Source organism: Phyllobates terribilis, unplaced genomic scaffold (genome assembly GCF_046119375.1).
Source record: "Phyllobates terribilis strain yellow unplaced genomic scaffold, ASM4611937v1 Scaffold_26__1_contigs__length_17865784, whole genome shotgun sequence".
Taxonomy (NCBI): domain Eukaryota; kingdom Metazoa; phylum Chordata; class Amphibia; order Anura; family Dendrobatidae; genus Phyllobates; species Phyllobates terribilis.
Genome location: NW_027362786.1, coordinates 14,229,310 through 14,251,840, shown reverse-complemented (window position 1 = coordinate 14,251,840; position 22,531 = coordinate 14,229,310). Strand labels below are relative to the sequence as shown.

The 22,531-nt window shown below is 46.0% G+C and overlaps 2 protein-coding genes across 5 annotated transcripts in view; one reads left to right on the top strand and one right to left on the bottom strand.

The window, feature by feature from the left end:
• KIAA1586 (KIAA1586 ortholog) overlaps positions 1 to 5,077 on the bottom strand; it is a 51,775-nt gene extending 46,698 nt beyond the window's left edge. Inside the window, 1 exon segment of the mRNA XM_073660429.1 lies at positions 4,977 to 5,077. Coding sequence (XP_073516530.1) covers positions 4,977 to 5,077 — 101 coding nt within the window.
• Positions 1 to 22,531, top strand: part of LOC141176474 (cyclic AMP-responsive element-binding protein 3-like protein 3) — a 492,345-nt gene that overhangs the window by 412,677 nt on the left and 57,137 nt on the right. The gene's annotated exons all lie outside the window — the stretch shown is intronic.

Here is a 22,531-nt window from a genome sequence, read left to right as displayed (position 1 = left end):
CAAGCAGCCAGTCTGCAACAGCACCTGAGTAAGTAATTGCCCTGGAGCACGCCCTGATGATCCGAAGGTAGGATTACCTGTGTTTTTTTCTGGTAAACGGCAGGAATTTTTTATGTATAAAAATGCATGTTTAGTATATTTTCGGCTTAGATCTGGGTCCTCAGGGAGTGATTTACAGCGTGTGGGGATTATTATGTCTTTATTGCGAGGCAAACCCCAGATCTGGGCATTTTCTTTACATCCTAATGATTATTGTTTGACATCAGTAGAAGCATTTTTTACTGCATTGGGATTGCTATATGATGATCCTGATTGGGTCATATCAGATGAGGCAGAGCTCAGACGGCTTAAACAGGGTTCTGGTGAGGCTGAGAGGTATAGCACCCTGTTCAGACGATGGTCCGCAGAGGTCAGATGGAATGACCCAGCAGTCAAGAGTCAGTTTCTGGCAGGTTTGAATGAAAGAGTTAAAGATTTGCTCATTGCATATCCTGCACCTGCCACTCTGGAAACAGCTATGCAGCTAGCTATCTGTGTGGATAGAAGATTGAGAGCCAGGCAGAGTGAAGAGAAGACCCTTTTAATGTTGGACCCTGTCTCTCAGGGTAGTCACGCCGTCAGCGGTGAACCGATGCAAGTTGGGGCGATGTCCTCCCATTCCCAGGAGAGGGAGAGGAGGTTCTCTGGGAGGCTATGTTTGTATTGTGGTAAGGCTGACCATTTTATTAAGCAATGCGAGGCTCACATAAGGAAGGAAAAAAAAAAAAAAAAAGGGTCAGCAGGAGCAACTCTCCTGTTTGTATAGCATTTTTATGTTCCGCAGGAGTGTTTTTATCTGGCAATACAGCCTATCATGGTTATTCCATTGATTTTCAGGTAATGGTTGATTGTGGTGCTGCTCTTAATTTGATTGATCAACAATTTCTAGCCAAGTATAAGTTTTTTTGAACCTTTGTCGTCTCCTTTCCCTGTTGTGGCGATTGATAACACTCCCCTGGAGCATGGGCGCATTTCTCGGAAGGTCTCCGGGTTCCCACTAATTATGAATATGGAGCATATAGACTTATTTGTACTTGCTAATTTGCCGGCTCCAGTGGTCCTGGGACGATATCCTGAGACATAAAGCTACACAAAGCAAATGGGAGACATTTATTAACATCCTGAATAGGACCTGTGCACAATATATACCCCTTGGGAATAAACATGCTAGAAATAGGAGGAAACCACTATGGCTAAATAGAGCTGTAAGGGGCGCAATAAGTGACAAAAAGAAAGCATTTACAGACCTAAAGCAAGTAGGTAGTGATGAGGCATTAAATAAATATAGAAAATTAAATAAATTCTGTAAAAACCAAATCAAGGCAGCAAAGATTGAGGCAGAGAGAATCATTGCCAGAGAAAGTAAAAATAACCCCAAAATGTTCTTTAACTACATAAATAGTAAAACACTAAAAAATGATAGTGTTGGCCCCCTTAAAAATAGTCTGGGTGAAATGGTGGATGAGGATGAGGAAAAAGACAATATGCTAAATGATTTTTTTTCAACCGTATTTACACAAGAAAATCGCATAACAGAAAACATGATTAGTGATAACAAAAATTCTCCAGTAAATGTCACTTGCTTAACCCAGCAGGTGTGTATCAAAAAATCACTAAAGTTGACAAATCCCCGGGCCCGGATGGGATACACCCGCGAGTACTGCAGGAATTAAGTAATGTCATAGATAGACCATTATTTTTAATCTTTAAAGATTCCATAATAACAGGGTCTGTAGCACTGGACTGGCGTATAGCAAATGTGGTGCCAATATTCAAAAAGGGGACAAAAACTGAACTTGGAAATTATAGGCCGGTAAGCTTAACCTCTACTGTGGGTAAAATCCTGGAGGGTTTCCTAAGAGATGCTATGATAGAGTATCTGAAGAAGAATAACCTCATGACCCAATATTAACATGGGTTTACGAGGGACCGTTCCTGTCAAACTAATCTGATCAGTTTTTATGAGGAGGCAAGTTCTGGACTGGACCAAGGAAATGCAGTGGATGTTGTGTATATGGACTTTTCAAAAGCTTTTGATACGGTTCCACACAAAAGGTTGATACATAAAATGAGAACATTGGGGATAGGGGAAAATATATGTATGTGGGTAAAGAATTGGCTCAGTGATAGGAAACAAAGGGTGGTTATAAATGGAAAACACTCAGACTGGGTCTCAGTTAACAGTGGGGTACCACAGATGTCAGTATTGGGCCCCCTTCTTTTTAACATATTTATTAATGACCTTGTAGGGGGCATACAGAGTAATATTTCAATATTTGCAGATGACACTAAACTCTGCAGGGTAATCAATACAGAGGAGGACAATTTTATATTACCGGAGGATCTATGTAAACTAGAAGCTTGGGCTGATAAATGGCAAATGAGCTTTAATGGGGATAAATGTAAGGTAATGCACTTGGGCAGAGGAAATAAAATGTATAATATGCTTAACTGTAAAACACTGGGCAAAACTGTAACAGAAAAAGACCTGGGTGTATTGGTGGATGACAAGCTCACGTTTAGTGGCCAGTGTCAGGCTGCTGCTGCAAAGGCAAATAAAATAATGGGATGCATTAAAAGAGGCATAGATACTCATGAGGAGAACATAATTTTACCTCTATACAAGTCATTAGTGCGACCACACTTAGAATACTGTGTACAGTTCTGGTCTCCGGTGTATAAGAAAGACATAGCTGAACTAGAGCGGGTGCAGAGAAGAGCGACCAAGGTTATTAGAGGACTGGGGGGTCTGCAATACCAAGACAGGTTATTACACTTGGGGTTATTTAATGTGAAAAAAAGAAGGCTTAGGGGTGATCTTATTACTATGTACAAGTATATGAGGGGACAGTACAAAGAACTTTCTACTGATCTTTTTACTATGAGGCCTGAGACGGGGACAAGGGGGCATCTTCTACGTCTGGAGGAAAGAAGGTTTAATCATAATCACAGACGGGGATTCTTTACTGTAAGAGCAGTGAGACTATGGAACTCTGCCGCATGATGTTGTAATGAGTGATTCACTGTTAAAATTTAAGAAGGGCATGGATGCCTTTCTTGAAAAGTATAATATTACAGGTTATAAATACTAGATTCCTTGATAGGGCGTTGATCCAGGGAACTAGTCTGATTGTCGTATGGAGTCAGGAAGGAATTTTTTTCCCCAATTGGAGCTTAGTGTTTGCCACATGTTTTTTTTTGCCTTCCTCTGGATCAACAAGTTAGGCTATGGGTTGAACTAGATGGACTTAGTCTTCCTTCAACCTTAAAAACTATGTTACTATGTTATGTTACTATGAGTTCGTCCCAGGTACTACGCTCCCTAAGAGTCATTTATTTAATCTGACGATTCCCGAGAGAGAGGCTTTGAAGGAGTACCTACAGACTAGTTTAGCTGCAGGTCATATAAGACCCTCTAAGTCCCCTGTGGCTGTAGGATTTTTTTTTTGTTAAAAAGAAGGATGGGGGTCTTAGGCCGTGTTTGGATTTTCGGGAGATTAATAAGATCACTGTGCGCAATCCTTACCCGTTGCCGCTGATTCCGGATTTGTTAAATCAACTAACTAGAGCGAAGTGGTTTTCTAAGATTGACCTTCGAGGGGCATATAATTTGTTGCGGGTGAAGGAGGGCGATGAATGGAAGACAGCTTTTAATACCCCGGAGAGTCATTTTGAGCGTCTGGTGATGCCTTTTGGCCTTACAAATGCGCCTGCGTTTTTTCAAATTTTTATTAATGACATTCTGAGGCCGTTGATCGGTAGGAGCGTTATTGTTTATTTGGATGATATTTTGATCTATTCACCCAATCTGTTGTCGCATTGGCAGAGTCCACGAAGTTCTACAGATTTTGAGTGAAAACAGTCTCTTTGCTAAGCTAGAGAAGTGCGAGTTTGCGGTTCAGAAAATTAGTTTTTTGGGGTACTTTGTCTCCGGTGATGGGTTTGAGATGGACCCGGTGAAGGTTCAGGCAGTACTGGAGTGGCCTAGGCCTGAATGTTTAAAGTCCATTTAGAGATTTTTAGGGTTTGCGAATTATTACAGAAAGTTCATAAAGAATTTTTCTGTTATCGCTAAACCTATAACTGATCTCACCAAGAAGGGTGCTAATACGGTCCAATGGTCCACTGAGGCAGTTAAGGCTTTTGAGCATCTCAAAGAGAGGTTTAGCTCTGCCCCTGTTTTGATCCAGCCAGATGAGATCAAGCCATTTATGGTAGAGGTTAATGTCTCATCAGTAGGGATGAGGGCAGTTCTGTCCCAGGAGGGTAAGGATGGGGTGCTTTCTTTTCTAAAAAATTCTCGGAAGCAGAGCTCAACTATGATCGAGGGAACCAAGAACTGCTGGCAATTACACTCACATTTGAACATTCGCGACATTTTTTGGAGGGGGCTAGACATCCGATACAGGTTTTTACTGATCATAAAAATCTGATATATCTGGATGCTGCTAAACGTTTGAATGTCCATCAAGCTAGGTGGGCACTGTTTTTTGCCCAGTTCCATTTCTCCATAACATATATTCCTGGGACAAAGAATGTTAAAGCGGATACCCTGTCTCATAATTTCACTCCAGCGGTTAATACGGAGAAGGAGGAATGTATTTTGCAGAGTGGGGTGGTGGTAGCAGCATTTGGTTCTGAGTTGGAGAATAGCATCCTGGGGGCCCAGAATGCTGCAGCAACAAACACTCCGTATGGTAAATTATTTGTGCCTAGAGCCTTGAGGAGAGCTTTGTTTGCTGAATGTCAGGAGTCTCGGTTGGCGGGTCATCCAGGCATTTCGGAAACTAGAAGGTCGATTGGTCAGAGTTTCTGGTGGCCACAGTGGCTAAGAGAAATCATCAAGTGGGTGCATCAGTGTACTGTGTGCGCTAGGTTGAAGGCCTCACATGCCCCGGTTGCGGGGTTGCTGTGACCTTTGGAGGTCCCTAGTTTGCCATGGACGCATCTTGCTATGGATTTTATCACCGATCTGCCGTTCTCTGAGGGGTTTTCTGTCATCGGGTTTGTTGTGGATCAGTTTAGTAAGATGTGCCATCTGGTCCCGTTCAATAAACTACCCTGCGCCAAGACTCTAGCTAAGGCGATTGTGAAAGAGATTGTCAGGCTACATGTTGTTCCCACGGACATGATTTCCGATAGAGGACCTCAGTTTGTGGCTCGTTTTTGGCGTGCTTTCTGTGACAGATTAAAGGTTCATTTGTCATTCTCGTCTGGATATCATCCGGAGTCCAATGGACAGACCGAAAGGAAGAACCAAGACGTCGAGCAGTTTTTAAGGTGTTTTGTAGCAGATAATCAGGAGATGTGGTCTGCATATCTACCACTAGCTGAGTTTGCTCTTAATAACCATACGTCTTCCTCGGCTGGGTGTTCTCCTTCGTTTTGCTGTACAGGGAGGAATCAATCTTTTGGCCCATTTTCTAAAATTAGGGCGGCAGTGCCTGAGGAGGAGAGTTTCTCAGAAAATTTGGAAAGGGTTTAGACCGAGGTACGCCATAATCTTAAAGAGGCGAATAAGAGGTCCAAAAAATATTTTGACAAGAAAAGAAGGGAGACTTTGTTTGCTGTTGGGGACATGGTCTGGTTGTCCTCTAAGAACCTGCGTTTGAAGATCCCTTCTAAAAAACTGGGGCCTAAGTTTGCAGGACCCTTCAAAGTGGTTCAGGTGGTCAGCTCGGCAGCGGTGAGATTAAACATTCCCTCATCCTGGAGAATTAATTCAGTTCAAGTATCGTTACTGAAGAAAGCGGACACGCCAGATAAGGGGGCGATGCCGACTGTCCCTCCATTTGATGAGGACAGCGAATTTGAAATTTCACGCATTTTAGATTCTAGGTGGCTCAGAGGAGGGTTACAGTTAGTGTTGAGCGAGCATGCTCGACACTGCTTGGTACTTACCTGAGCATCTCACTACTCGGGATGTTCGGCGAGCACCGAGCATTTTCGGGTTACTCGGGCGGGAGCTCAGGTCTCCGCCCTGCATGTTTCGCACTCTTTACAGAGCCAATGAACATGCAGGGATTGCCAGACAGTCACTGTAATGCCGCAGCCATGTTGGTTGTGGGCATTACAGTGATTGGCTGGCCGCACTGCGTCACCTCGAGTATTTAAAACCGGGCGCCGCCATCTTGGACACAGTAGCTCCGGATCAGACAGTGTAGGGAGAGTGCTGCTGAGCTAGGGAGAGATTTAGTGTAGGGTCTCTAAAGCCTTCAAATTCAAACAAACAGTCCTTCTGAGGACTAATATCCATCCCAGATATCAGGCAGGCAGGCTGTATACCAACAAACACTGCATAACAGTCCTGTGTGCTGCTGCTGGTCAAATTGCTCGACTTATCCCCAGGTCTCAGGGGCCAGGAAAAATACTTTTTTTTTTTTTTTCATCTAAATCCTCTTTTTTTTTTTTTTTTCCTTAGTCAGACTGTACAAATACCCGTCTTATTAACATTTTTGTATCCCCCCCCCCCCCAAAAAAAAAAAAATTGAGTGTGTCTGTGAGTGTTCAGACACAAATATATCTGTTTAAAAGATTCTGGTGTAGGCCAGAGAAATAGAACTGTGGTTTTCCTCTTCCACGGTTCTAATCTACTTTGTATTACCCTTTTTCCATTGATAGTGCGAGTGTAAGCTATTTTACTTCATTTACAATGCGCAAGGCGCGTGGCAAGGGACGTGGAACTGGACGTTCTGGTCATGGTGCGTGCAGAGGACGAGGCCGTGGCCAAGGTGAAAATGTGCCACAACCAACAGCCACATCTTCTCGCTCCCAGTTCTTGACCGAATTACTAGGGAAGCACACAACAACAAGACCACTATTGCGAACTGGTCAGTGTGAACAGGTTATTAATTGGATAGCAGATAATACTTCCAGTTACCTGGGCACCACCACCTCCGGTCTGTCTTCCACACGGTCAAGTCTTAGTAGCCGTGAGTCTCGACCGCATACTCCTCCTCACCCTGATGCTCCTTCCTCCCACCATGCCGAGAGTCGTCAGACAGCAACTGATCCCACAGTTGGACACTCTGAAGAGCTGTTCACTTGTCCATTTCAATATTTGGGCCCCTCGCCTGCTCCGCTTGAAGTGGTGGAAGAGGAGATCCCATGTAGCGATGGCCAAATATTTGAACAGCCACAGGAAGGCGATGCTGGCAATTTGTCATAAGAGGTGGATGATGGCGAGACACAATTGCCACGAAGTGAGGAGGAGCATCGTGGTGCACAAGTGGAAGAGAAGGAGGTGGTGGGTGATCTAGTAACTGACCCAACGTGGCAGGAGGACACGCAGAGCGAGGCCAGCAGCACACAGGTGGAGAGAGGCAGAGTACCCCAACAGGCAGGAAGAAGCAGTGTGGTTGCCGCAGACAGAAGGCGGGCAACCTTTCCCCGTAACACCAACACGAGGGACGTTGCCATTACAACCGGTAGGTCTTCCAGAGTCTGGAATTATTTAAAGACTCTGCTGATAACCCCAAAAAGGCCATTTGTACCACCTGCCATGCCAGCATCAGCATGGGGTGATAAAACTACCAGCCTGACCACCACCAGCATGATCAGGCACATGTTAGGAAAGCACCCGACTTTGTGGGGCAAACCCCAGGGTCCACGACCAGTGTCAGCGGGTGTCACCACTGCTTCTTCCGCTGTTGTGTGTGTAAGAGAACCCCCTGTTGTGTGTGCAAGGCAATCCCCTGTCCATACTGCATGCAAAGATGCCCCCTCCTCTCAGCCTTCACTTGTTATGGCAGTTTCTCAAGAAACCGCATCAACGTCCGCGTCCATATCCCAGACCTTTGAACGAAAGCACAAATTCGCAGCCAACACCCCACAGGCCACAGTCCTAGATTCGCTCATTTCACGACTGCTTGTGTAGGAAATGCTGACTTTTAGGCTGGTGGAGACGGAACCCTTCCGCAACCTTATGGCAGTGGCCGTCCCTCGGTACTCGGTCCCCAGCCGACACTATTTTGACCGGTGTGCCATCCCCGCACTACACAAGCACGTGTCCCAAAACATCTGCCATGCCCTCAACAACGCAGTTACTGGGAGAGTCCACCTGACAACAGACACGTGGACGAGTGCTTGTGGCCAGGGACGGTACATCTCCCAGACGGCACGCTGGGTAAACATAGTGGAAGCCGGGACCCAATCGGACCTTGGGACAGAACACACACTCCCCACACCGAGGATTGCGGGCCCTATGTCAGTCAGAGTTGCCTCCTCCTCCTCCTCCTCCTCCTCCTCCTCCTCCTCCTCCTCCTCCTCCTCCTCCTCCTCCTCCTCCTCCTCCTCCTCCTCCTCCTCCTCCTCCCCCCTCCCCCCTCCCCCCTCTGAGGCGAAGCAAGATCACACACGTACCATGCCTGGCTCATGTGCTTAACCTCGTGGTTCAGCGGTTTCTTAAATCGTACCCCGAGTTGCCAGATCTGCTCTTCAAGGTACGCCACCTGTCAGCTCATTTTCGGAAGTCGCCTACAGCTTCTGTCACCCTTGCTGTGTTGCAGCTGCATTTGCAACTTCCGGCACACCGACTGGTGTGTGATGTCCCCACACGTTGGAACTCTACCCTTCACATGTTGCAAAGGATTTGTGAGCAGAAGAGAGCAGTTGTGGAGTACCAGCTGCAACAAGGCCATCGATATTCAGGTCAGATTCCACACATAAGACCTCAGGAGTGGACCTGGATGTCTGACATATGTACCATCCTGACAAACTTTGAGGAGCCCACCAAGATGGTGAGTGGCGATAACGCCTTCATTAGTATCAGCATCCCACTTGTCGGTCTTTTGCAACACTCTCTGCAGAGAATTAAAGAGGAGGCATTGCAGCCAGAGTATGATGAGATGGATCAAAAAGCCATAGCGGGCGATTACACACAGCCCAGCCTCATCTCATCCCAACGTGCATTCGGGGACAATGAGGGAGAGGAGGAGGAGGAAGAACAGGAGCTGGTATCATGCGCTGTAGACGGTATTACCTGAACAACTGTCACACTGTCGGTTCAGCGTGGGTGGCCTGAGGACAGGGGGGAGAAGGAGGAGGAGAGCATGGTAGGTCGTCATCTTGGTGAGGACACGGAAATCTTGCCCATTACCAGTCTGGCACGCGTTGTCAAAATATTGGGTGACAGTCATTACTGGTTGGTGACACTTTTAGACCCCCGCTACAAGGAGAACTTTCACTCTCTTATTCCTGAGGTGGAGAGGTCTACAAAAATGGGGCAGTACCAGAAGGCCGTTGCTGCAGAACTGTTAAAAAAATTCCCATCTGAACACGCTAGCGGCAGAGGTCACAGTTCGTTGCCCAACCAAGGCGTACAGGCGAGAGAGACGCAACTCCAATCCAGCAGACGTAGGGGAACACTGTCAACATTCTGGGACAGTTTTCTGAGACCCGCCCAGCTTACAGGCCCTGAGGCGTGGGGTACTCTCACAAGGAGTGGAAAGTTTCAAAAGATGGTGAGGGAGTACCTTGCCAACCGTTCCAGCGTCCTCCGTGATTCCTCTGTGCCTTTTAATTATTGGTATCCAAGCTGGACACTTGTAATGAATTCTCTCTGTATGCCTTGGAGGTCCTGGCCTGCCCTGCCACTAGCGTGTTATCAGAGTGTGTTTTTAGTGCTGCTGGGGGAATTATGACTGATAAGCGCACTCGCCTGTCAACTGACAAGCTGACCCTTATCAAAATAAACCAGGGGTGGATTGGGCCAGACTTCTCATCACCACCAAATGACAGCAGAGTAGCATAACGTCAAATCCACTGTGTTATTTCGGGAGGTGTATTCCCATGCACCGCTTCACACCCACACATGGGTATATGCTTCCTCATTTCGGCTGTTTTTTGCTCTTCTCCTTATCCTCAGCCTCCATCACCACTATACCACCAGGGTGACCGTGGTCCGTGTTGCCAGCATTGCAAGTTCCTCCGTCCTAATTTTTGGCAGCTTTTGCTTGGAAGGCATAGGCAAAGACTATGGGAGACCCACTCCCTAATAATGGAAATAATGTTTTTAATATGCTGTACTGCATGGCTCTTCCAAGGGGCATTAAAACCATCTTGTTAACCTTCCTCTTCTGTTAGCTTTCTGTTACTCTTTCTTATGTTAACGGGTCGGTTTTGACCCGTGTCTTAAATCACCCCTAGGATACCCTACAAACAGTTATTTATGATCCGATTTGTTTCTTACCTCTTAGTTACCTTGTTAGGGTTTCTCATCCATGGAAGGATTGATTTTAATATTTTTGTTGTGGCCCTCTGGGCCTTTCATTTGAGAGCATACCCTTCATTTTCAATATAAAAATATTGTCAAATGAACCTCAAGAGAATAATATAAACTTAAAAAAGTTTGTTATATTGCCTGACTATTACTGAAGGGTTTTGGAACACATTTCTTAAATGTAAAAAAAAAGCATGTATGTATGTATGTATGTGTGTATATATGTGTATGTGTGTATATATATATATATATATATATATATATATATATATATATATATATATATATATTAACTCTAGTAACATCTATGGTGTTAAGGGTCAATTTTGACCCATATCTAACTACTTTATGAAAAAGGCAAAAAACAGATTTTTTTTTTTATTGAACTTTAATACAAATAAAAGATGAAAATTATATTAACATTAATAGCAATAATAATAAAAAGTAGCTTTTCTAGGACAAACAAACAAACAAACAACAATCAATCAAGCAAATATACAGAAATCAAGTACTAGTTTTTTGATGCATTAGTATTTAGATGCATGTGTGGCAAAAAGTGACACTTTTTGTGTGTTCTTTGCAGAGGTATTTTTTGCAGCCGAAGCACGATTTATTTGTCTTTCTGTCCTTATTGCTAGGGCAGACCTGAAACCTCTTTCTTTTAGAATCAGGTGGTCTCACTGGGGTTGTGGCTGTTGTGGTTGATGTTGAGGCAGGCCTGGTTGAGGAGGATGCTGGTGATGATGCTCTGTGTTGCTGTGGGTGTGGACGAAGCACTTGTTGAGCTCTGGAGTTGTCGGACCAAGGCTGCAGCGGCTGGGTCTCGGGGCACTCGTTCCCTTTGGTCAATGTGCGCCTTGACAAGGGATCTTCCTAGTTCCTCAAGAAACATCCTCCGCTTGTGTTTTTTCTTTGAATTCCATCCTTGGTGAATGTGGGTCCACAACACAAATGAATTGCATGCTGACACATCAAGGATGTTGTAAAATACAACCATTGGCCATCTCCTAGTCATTCGCTGGCAAGTGTAGGTGGCAGTCACCTTGTCCAGGTTGTCCACTCCTCCTTTGTTTTTGTTATAGTCCAGGATGATTCTGGGCTTTTTGTCACTTCCTGATGACACAGCTGCATCTTTGTGAAGTGTGGACATCAGTACCACATTCCGTCGTTTTTTGGGGCAGTATGAAACAGTAGTGGTGGTGTCTGTAAAAACAAACTTTGAGGAAAGTGGAGCCCTGTCCTTCATCTGCAACAATTCAGTGGGCAGCTCAGGTTTGTTTGTTTTCACTGTGCCCACCATGGTGATTTTCCTCCTGAGAAGTTCTTGCCCAAGGTCATAGCTGGTAAAAAAATTGTCACAAGTAATGTTGTGACCCTGCAGTCCAGTAGTCATATCGAGGACTACACGTTTTCCTTGTTTTTTTTTCAGGGATGCCGCTTGCAGACTTGCCTGTGTAAATCTGTAGATTCCATGCATAGCTAGTTTTTGCATCACAGGCTGCCCAAATTTTTATGCCGTATTTGCCTGGCTTACTTGGCATGTATTGCCGGAAGGGGCATTTTCCGCGGAAAGGTAGAAAACGTTCGTCTACTGTCACCTCTGGCCCTGGGTTGAACATCAGTGGAAGGAGCTGCACCCATTTCTCCCAAACATCCCTGATGGGAGCAAGTTTGTCAGATTTTGTTCTGGTGTCTCTGTTTTCAAATCTGAGGACTCTTGATATCATTTGAAAATTTTGAAGTGACATTGTTGCCCGGAAAATATTCCTGCCTCATGGCAGGATTTGTACACTCCAGCAAGGAGAAGAACACCAATGTAGGCATCCAGGACATCATCATGAAGGTCATTCCACATGTTGCCATGGACTTTTTTTCCTTCAAGGTTTGTCATAGCAATAATGACTTTTTTTATTGACCATGTCATAAACAGATCAAAACATGACTTGATGTCACTTACTCTTGTCACAGCAAACCTTGTGATCCCAGAGGTCATTTTTATGACATTTGCAGCATCTGCCCTGCCATGTACATCTGGAGGTACTGAGCTCCAACTGATCTTGCCACTTTTGGATTTGAATCTTTCAGCGGGAGCAGCTTCAGCACCAGTGACCTCCTCATCAGACTGATCAGAACTGTCTGTGTCTTCCTCTTGATACTCCACATCATCTTCCTCCTCAGAAACCTGTTCATCTGTATCAGTTTGCTGCTGTGTGTCCTCTGATTCATTATCATCTAAGATATAATCCAGAATTTGGCTTACATCATATCTTCTCCTCATTGTTGCATGTGTAAACTGGAGATGCCATACATGCCTAGACATGTCCCTAACTCAAGTTGTTGGAGGTAGAGCTGGCTGTGGGCTGTTGGTTTATATTGTGTTTATGAGTTCAGTTTTGGGACTTATTGTTTTTTTACTCTTATATTAGACCTGGGTCGAAATTGACCCCAACAACACAAATGTTATAATTTTAATAAGAGCATTTTTACAATTTAGTAAAATTGTTTTATTTATTGTATTTTGTTTAAAAATAAATTCCTGAAAAAGTCAGTCTTGATGCAATAAACAAATGTATGTAGAATTTGTATGCATTTAAAACCTAAAACGGGTCGGTCACGACCCTAACACAAGAGGAAGGTTAAGCTACTGTGACCTCCACGTCTCCTCCAAGGGGCATTTAAACCGTCTTGTTAAGCTACTGTGACCTCCACGTCTCTTCCAAGGGGCATTAAAACCATCTTGTTAAACCACTCTGAACTCCACGTCTCTTCCAAGGGGCATTAAAACCATCTTGTTAAGCTACTGTGACCTCCACGTCTCTTCCAAGGGGCATTAAAACCATCTTGTTAAGCTACTGTGACCTCCACGTCTCTTCCAAGGGGCATTAAAACCGTCTTGTTAAACCACTCTGAACTCCACAGCTCTTCCAAGGGGCATTGAAATAATGTTTTTAATTACCTCTAACCTCCACGACTTTTCCAACGGGCATTGCATTTCCTCCTAATTTTAGTCAGCTTTTGCTTTTCAATGCATAGGCGAACACTAAGGGAGACCCACTCCCCAATAATGGGTAGAAGGTTTTTAGTACGCTGTAATCCACGTCTGTTTCAAGGGGCATTGCAGTTCTTCATAATTTTTGGAAAGCCTTCCATTCACTGCTTAGGCCAACAGTGTACAGGAGACCCAGTTGCTATAAATGGAAAAATGGTTTAGTTAAGGACCTCTGACCTCCATGTCACTTCCAAGGGGCATTGGAGTGCCTCAAAATTTTTGATAGGTTTTGTACTTACTGTATTCCCTATAACTGTGTAGCCGAACCGCTCCTTTTGGTACAGAGACATATCCTACAAGACATGTGTGGTTGACTGGCCTGATATTGATGTGAATGGTCCCTGTTACTCCTGCTCTTTCTCCTTTGCCACCACCTCATCCATCATTCATCACCTGAAGCTTTGTTTTAACGGGAGTCATAGAACTGGGATAGTAGCAGGAAAACATCCAGCATTCCTCGGAGGAGGTAGGATATGCGCCAAAACGCTACTACATACATGCGCTTGCATTCCAAGGAACAGAAAGCTAAGGAGATGGATGGCCTCATGATCATGAATAATTTATTCGTTGTCTAGGAGGCCAACCACAGCTGCTGTCTACCTTCTGAACTTTGTGTTGAAGCCTGATTGACCCAGGACCCGCAATCCTCTATGTCTGGAGGACGTGTTGCATCCCAGTGTCCAACTGTTTCCCGGCTTCCACAATATTAATCTAGTGTGGAGGCGTCAGTGAGTTGGACCATCCCTGGCCACATTCACTTGTCCACGTGTTTGTGGTTAGGCTGTCCTTCCCACTAAATGCACTGGGGAGGGCACAGTTAATGTTTTGGTATGCGCGCTTGTGTATAAGGCGCACTGGGACAAATAAGGGCGACTGGGGACCGTTTATGGACACCCGGCCACCCCCAGGCGGCTGGGGACCGTCTGTGGGCACCCGGCCGCGGGGCGGCTGGGAACAGAGTATGGACACCCGGCCACCCCCAGGCGGCTGGGGACCGTCTGTGGGCACCCGGCCGCGGGGCGGCTGGGAACAGAGTATGGACACCCGGCCGCCCCCCGGCGGCTGGGGACCGTCTGTGGGCACCCGGCCGCGGGGCGGCTTGGAACAGAGTATGGACACCCGGCCGCCCCCCCGGCGGCTGGGGACCAAGCGTGGACACCCGGCCGCCGGGTGGCTGGGGGCTGAGTATGGATACCAGGCCGCCAATGCAGCCATGACGTGGTGGCCAGATTCTGCCTCCACATGCCTAAAAGGCCCAATTTCAAGTGCAAGCAAGCAGTATGGTATTGCATCTTGGGGGTGAGTGGGTGGCAGGCTGCATACTTGTGCTTGCATTGCAAGGAATGGGGGTGGTACAATTGAACACTGCCCTGGGACAAGGACTTGCACGGGGATAGTTGCAAGTCTGCATCTTATGATGCGGCAAGGATCACTTCTGATGGGCACACTTTTAGGCAGTGACCTGGGTGTCAGAGATGCTTCCAGGGGTCTTCCCCATGCTGTTCCCATGTCTTTTCAGCACTGTATGCATGTGTCACACAGCACATGGCCAGATAAGGTTGTAAAATGTTAAAATGACATTTCCCGGTGAATGCATTTGTCACAGTTGAAAGCAATACAAAAGTGCAAAAACGCATAAAAAATGCTACTTGTGAACATAGCCCAAGGTGTGGTGGAGTATTTTTGTTTTTGATTATTTATTTTACCTTATACACAAGTCTTTACCCTGGAAAGGATGTTCCTTAACATATTTCACAGGAAAACCGTTTCAGTTTAGTTTTTGAACGTTTTATTGTGAGCCTGTAAAGTGGCTTAATACCTCTGACCACATTGTTGATAGCAGTGACCTGGGGGTCAAAAATGCATCCTGGGGCGATGCCCATGTTATTTGAGCATTGTCGCTATCGTTTTGGACACTTTTTAGGCTTTCTACAGACTGCCGGGGGTGCCGACGCAAAAATGCTCGGGTCTCCCATAGACTAACATTGGGCTCGTTGCTCGGGTCGAGCACCCGAGTATCACGGTGAGCTCGGCCCGGGCTTCGAGCACCCGAGCATTTTAGTGCTCGCTCAACACTAGTTACAGTATCTTGTGTCCTGGAAAGGATTTGGTCCCAAGGATAATTCTTGGGTGAAAGCTGAAGATGACTCGGCCTCAAGGCTGATTAAAGCTTTTCACAGGAGATTCCTGAATAAGGCTCAGCCGAGAGGATCCTCATAAAAGGGGAGGTACTGTCAGAATCTGTTTCTTTGGGACCATCCGCCATTTTGTTGTGGTTTTCAGGTTGTTGGTCTTTTTCCCCTGGTGTTGGTTTTGACTAAGATCAGGTGAATGTATCACCCTTTATTACCCAGCACCTGCCTTCTAGTCCTTGCCGGACAACAGTGTTTATCTGCTATTGTTCTGGCTAGGAGGTTTGGTAGTAGTACTTTCTGTGTTTTAGTTTTGTGCAGTTCTAGGATCCTCTAGTTCTGCCTGCTGAAGATTCCTTTATTCCCTTTTTCGTTCCTGCAGCTTCCTCTAGTTTCTTGTTAGGAGGTTACCTGTTTGTTTGTTTTTCCCAGTCCTTAGTTCTTTCAGGGTCTCCTTTTGAGTTTAGTATAGGAAACGTTGGTGGGTCTATTCGCTAGGAATAGGTTGCCCACTCCACTGTACGGCTTCAGTCTAGAGCTAGTGCATGGACAGCTTTTCCGTCTTCTGCCCTAGTGTGGAGTTGCAGTTTCGTAACAATTTCTCCTGGTATCGTCTCCGCCTTCCACAAGCATGGGTCCCACAACATTACCCTTGCCCTCCCCAGTGCACTTACTGGGAAGGACCGCCTAACCACAAACACGTGGACAGGTGAATGTGGCCAGGGACGGTACGGAGCCAGTCCATAGCTTTTTTTGCTTAGAGTTGTATTTTACCACAGCCATATTCTTTAGCTCAGTGAAAGGACTGGCATACTGGAAACTGCATCTACTCTGCGTGTCATTTCTCTCAAGAAGTCCTCTAATGCAACTTGCTGCAGAAACAATGGCAGCCCATGCAACATCAGCTTCTACTTTTTGGTGGTGCTTTGACACACAAACCTCTTTCTTTGCACATTTAATTTCATGACTACAGAGTTGGGCAATGGCCTGATCTGCAATGCGGTTTGAGAAATAAAATGCATAAGCACATCCCATCCACATTAAAAAAGCAGCCATAGAGTGTCCGGGAACCTCCCCCCCCCACACTTTTCTTAGCCAGGGCTGCTTCTCGGCAGGGATGGACTGACCCACCAGAAAACCGGAGACTCCTCCGGTGGGCCCTGGCTTCTCCTTCCGGAAAGTTCATAGTGCCGAGGTGAGGCCATGATCATGATGGAGACCACCATCTGCTTAGTTTTCTGTTATTTGGAATGCAAGTGCAAGTATGCAGCCAGCCACCCATACAGGCCGCAATACTAAACTGCCAGATTTCTGGACAGCTGCTTGCACTTCAAATGTAGCCTTTTAGGCTCATGGAGGCGGAAGCTTTTCACAGCCTCATGCCTCGTGTCCATACTTGGTCCCCAGCAGTCACTATTTCTCCCAGTGGGGCTCTTGAGTGGGGGTGAAAGGTGAGCCTTCAGAATCAAACCTTCTGGTGGGCACAATGTTTTTCAATCTGAAACGGCTTCTTAGTGGGAGTTGTATTTCACCACAGCCATATTCTTTAGCTCGGTGAAAGGACTGGCATACAGTGAAACCATATCTACTCCAGCTGTCATTTCTCCGTCACCAGATTCCGCCCATTGTCACACACGACCATGCCTGGCTGTATGTTCAGCGGTGAGAGCCACATATCAGGCTGCTGTGTTACAGCTTTCAAAAACTCTGCAGCGCTGGGCGGTTTGTCACCTAAGCATTAAGCATGTTATCTTCAGCACAGCCTGTTGCCACTTGGCCAAGGCAGTGCTGCAGTGCTGTTGTGACTGATGTGGTCATTTCGGAGATGGAGGACGAGGTGCAAGAGCTGAACAATGTGATTACATTGAAGTTACATTGGCGACGTTGTTTTTATACTAAAGAAAGATCCTATTGTTTTGGGTTTTTTTATGTTATTTTTTTTAAGACAAATGCATTCACCGGGAAATGTCATTTTAACATTTTACAATCTTATCTGGCAATGTGGTGTGTGACGCATCAGACACATCCTGTTTCATTTATGATGGAAGGACTCTGAAAGTCATAAAGCCTATTTTTATAGGGCCATCAGGCAGCCTTAAAAGGCCAGCAGTCGGCCCTCGCTATTGTTAGATGGCCATCAGCTGGCTATGCTTTGTTGTTCCCATTATTAACAAGTGGGTCTCCTATACTGTTATTGCGTATCCAGTGACTGCAAGGGCTACCAAAAACTTGGACGCAACCCAATACCCCTTTGAAGAGACATAGAGGAGGGTCTCAGTAAAAATCAATTGTTCCCATTATAAAGGAAGTATAGTGGTAATGCCCAGCTGTGACTGCAAGGGCTGCCAAAATTTTGGAAAAACTCCACTAACAATTTAAACACACATTGAGCAGGGCCACAGTAATGACAAATTCCCATTTGAAAGGAGAGGGTCTCCCATAGTGTTGGCCTATGCAGTGAATGCAAGGACTGCCAAAAATTGGGAGGCACTCCAATGCCCCTTGGAAGAGACGTGGAGGAGGGCCTCATAAAAAATGTTCCCCTTAGAAAGGAGTGGGCCTCCTATACTTGTAATTCCCATGCACTAAGTGTATGGGCTGGCAAACATTTACCCCTGGGGGGTATATATGAACATACTGTATAAAAAATTTTTTTTACGGGCATCATAAACACCCTTTAAAAAAATTATGTGGGTGTTGCTTCACGGACCACAGTCACCATGGTGATATGGTGGATGAGGATGAGGAGAAGGAGGAGGACAAGAGCAAATAGCCAAAATCAGGAAGCGTATACCCATGTGTGGGTGTGAAAAGGTGCATGGGAATACACCTCCCAAGAAAAGACACTGGATTTGAGTTTGTTACGCTGCTATCATTCGGTGGTGTTGAGAAGTCTGGCCCAATCCAGACCTTGTTCATTTTTACAAGAGTCAGCCTGTCAGCATTTTCAGTTGACAGGCAGATGCGCTTATCAGTTATAATTCCACCAGCGGCACTAAAACCCGCTCTGATAAAATGCTAGCGGCAGAGCAGGCCAGGACCTCCAAGGCATAGAGATCCAGTTCATTCCATGTATCCAGCTTGGATACCCAATAATTATAAGACACAGAGGAATCACGGAGTACGTTGGTACGGTCGGCAAGGTGCTTTCTCAGCATCTTCCCAAACTTTGCACTGCTTGTGAGAGTATCCCGCACCTCAGGGCCTATGTGATGGGAGGGTCTGAGAAAACTGTCCAAGAACTTTGACAGTGTACCCCTGCCTCTGCTGGATTGCATTTGTGTCTCTCACCTGTACTCCTTGGTTGTCCAACGAACTGTGATCTCTGCCACCAGTGTTTTCAGAGGGGAATTTTTTTAATAGTAATGCTACAAGGGCTTTCTGGTACTGCCCCATTTTTGTAGACCTGTCTGCCTCAGGAATAAGAGATATAAATTTCTCCTTGTAGCGTGGGTCTAGAAGTGTCACCAACCAGTAATGACTGTCACCCAAAATTTTGAGAACGCGAGGGTCATGGGAAAGACAGCGTAACATAAACTCAGCCATGCGTGCCAGACTGCAAACAGGCTAGACTTCCGTATCCTCACCAAGAGGATGAATGACCATGCTCCCCTCCTCCCCTTCCTTCCTTCCTTCCTTCCTTCCTTCCTTCCTTCCTTCCTTCCTTCCTTCCTTCCTTCCTTCCTTCCTTCCTTCCTTCCTTCCTTCCTTCCTTCCTTCCTTCCTTCCTTCCTTCCCTTCCTCCCTTCCTCCCCAGACAGTATGACAGCTGTGCAGGTATTACCATCTATAGCGCATGAAACTAGCTCTTGTTCTTCCTCTTCCTCATTGTCACCCAAACCACATTGAGATGAGGCTGGGCTGTGTGTAATCACCCTGTATGGTTCCTTGCTCCACATCATCGTGCTCCACCTGCAATGCATCCTCTTTGATTGTGAGCAGAGAGCGTTTCAGAAGACAGGGAAGCGGGATGGTGACGCTAATTATGGCATCGCTCACCATCTTGGTGGAGTCCTGAAAGTTTTGGAAGATGGTACATATGTCTGACATCCATGTCCACTCCTGAGGTCTTATGTGTGGAGTCTGAACTGAATACCGATGGCCTTGTTGATGCTGGTACTCTACACTGCAGATGTGGGGAAGGATTTGTGAGCAGAAGAGGGCAGTTTTTGAGTTCCAATGCGTGGGGACATCACACACCAGTCTGTGAGCCGGAAGCTGCAAACGCTGCTGAAACATGGCAAGGGCGGCGGAAGCTGTAGGTGACTTTCTAAAATGAGCACACAGACGGCGTGCTTTAACAAGCAGATCTGGCAGCTCTGGGTAGGATTTCAGAAACCGCTGAACCACGAGGTTAAGCACATGGGCCAGGCATGGTACGTGTGTGAGCTCGCCTCGCCTCAGAGCCGCCACCAGGTTCCGGCCATTGTCACACACCACCATGCCTGGTTGTAGGTTCAGCGGTGTGAGCCACAGATCTGCCTGCTCCTTCAGAGCTGTCCACAACTCTTCAGCATTGTTTGGTTTGTCACCTAAGCATATTAGCTTCAGCACAACCTGTTGCCACTTGGCCGTGGCAGTGCTTCCAGCTTGTGACTGATGTGGTCATTTCGGAGATGGAAGCTGAAGAGGAGGAGGAGGCTGAGGAGAATGAGGTGCAGGAGTTGTAGACTCTGGTGGCAACTCTGATTGATCTAGGGCCCGCAATCCTTGGCATCTGGAAGACGTGTTCCATCCCAAGGTCCGACTGGGTCCTGGCTTCCACTATGTTAACCCAGTGTGCAGTCAGCGAGCTGTACCGTCCCTGCCCACAAGCACTTGTCCACGTGTCTTTGGTTGGGTGGACTTAACCGGTATCTGTGTTGTTGAGAGCACGGCTAACGTTTTGAGACACGTGCTTGTGTAATGTGGGGACGGCACACGAGGAGAAATAGTGGCGGCTGGGGACCGAGTACCGGGGGACGGCCGCCGCCATCAGGTTGCGGAATGCTTCCATCTCCACCAGCCTAAAAGGCAACATTTTGAGCGCAAGCAGTCGTGAAATGTGAGAATTTAGTAGTGTGGCCTGTGGGGCATTGGCTGCGTATTTGCGCTTCAGTTCCAAGGACTGGGGTATAGACAACTGAACGCTGCGCTGGGACAAGGACATGGACGTGTTCCTGATGCTGCTACTTGAGTGTCCGTTAAAGCGAGGGTAAACTAGACAATTAATACTTAACCTTTAATAGATTTAGTTAAAATATTTATGATTAAAAAAGAAAATAACCACGGTATAGACCCAAACGGAGATAAACCATGTCAGGTCAGAGACCTAGATGTCCTACAACAGGCGGATGTTGGTCGGGGATAAGTTATCCCGACCAGAACAATTCCTGCTACAGTGTCCATCCAATATTGGATGGACAAGAATAAATAGCAATCAAGAGGAGTAAACCGGTATCAAACATAAATTCTCAATGTTCTCAATGGACTCACAAAGCCAGAATACTCACAAATTTATAAAAATATAGACCTTGCTAGATAACTAATATATAAAGAACCGGGAGGAGTTCTCCAAGGAGGGGAGGCAGATCCACTTGCCCCTAACAACCCCTTGCTCCTGCCCTTACAAGGACATTCCACATTTAGCCACTGTACTCTATAACCCTGTGCTTTCCCTATAGTCCCAACGCATTTCTTCCAACCTGAGTCATCAGGGGACTTGAACTATAGCACATATGGAGCTAGACTAATCACTAACTCAAAGAGCATGACTATCAGTCATAGTACAGGGTTTATATAGAGATGGGGTGTAACAAAAACATAATGCGCTAGTTTCATTGTCCAATGAAAGGAGTAGTATGTAAATGACCACCATTATATTCATATGTCAGGTCTATAACGCTGCAAATGGCCCTAGAGTAGCATGTGGAATGCACGCCCAGTGTATGGACCGCACTTCCGCTTGTGTGGACCGCAGGAGCGTCACTTCCAGTGATGCAGCATCCGGTGATGTCACGTCCGGCCGCACATACCGGAGCCAACAGTGAAATGCAAACCAGCCCAATGAAACACAGATGCATCACAACCAGTGAGGTCACATCCGGTGACGTCACCGCATACAGCGTCCGGGCTGGTTACCAAGATTGCGTAGTTGCAATTACCGGGGGGTTCACAATGCACGTGTTTAGTCAGTCAAATAATTATCAAATCAAGAAAAAATTACTGGGTGACACACACGCATTGAGACGAAACCAAATATAGGTATATATCAAGCTCAATGAACTATTTAATGAGTGGACACTGTATAAGTGGTAAAATTGACAGGAATATAAGGGTTACCTATGGCAACAACTATTACAGAATTAGAATAAAAGCAGCCACTAGAGCTTTATATTAGACCATGTATGGGAAGGTCAGAGTACTAATAGAGATGTATGTAAAAACACATGTAAAGGGATAATTATGAAACCATAGAAGGAGGTCAAGCAAATTACAGGGGACTATATAAAGCCATTATATGTACACTGCTCATTCATGCCCAGAGGGTGTTATGATCTGCAACCTAAACTAAGGAAAGATAAGGGACAGCTGTCCCTACTGTAAGACTAAGCTGAATCCCTACGATGTAGTGGGCTGCCTGTTCCATGTGAACAGACCTGCCTTCGTCCTCGGCTAGTCTGAACGGAGACCTATAGAATAAAGGGAGGGGTCCCTAAAAGAACTAAGAACTGGGACAAAAATTGGACACCTCCTAAACAGAAGTTGTTGCATAGCAAAAAGGACAAACTGACAAAAAGTACTAAAGGTCACAGAGGACCAAGAACTGACAGAGATGGGCACCTGGCTAGAGAGCCAGTCAAAACAACACTGAAGTCCAGCAAAGCCAGAAGGGCGGAGCTTGAATATATAGGCAGATGGTCACGTGACCGCAAAACACAAGATAGCAAAAACTAACAGGAGGATTCTAACAGTGGGGACACTGTATCCAGATTTCCGCCTGCAGAACCAGCCTGTCCCAATTTGCTCCACTCTGTGGTTTCCGTATGTGATCAATCCCCATAAATTTGATGAGTTTAGTATCGCCATTGTGGCATAAGTTCAGGTGCCTCG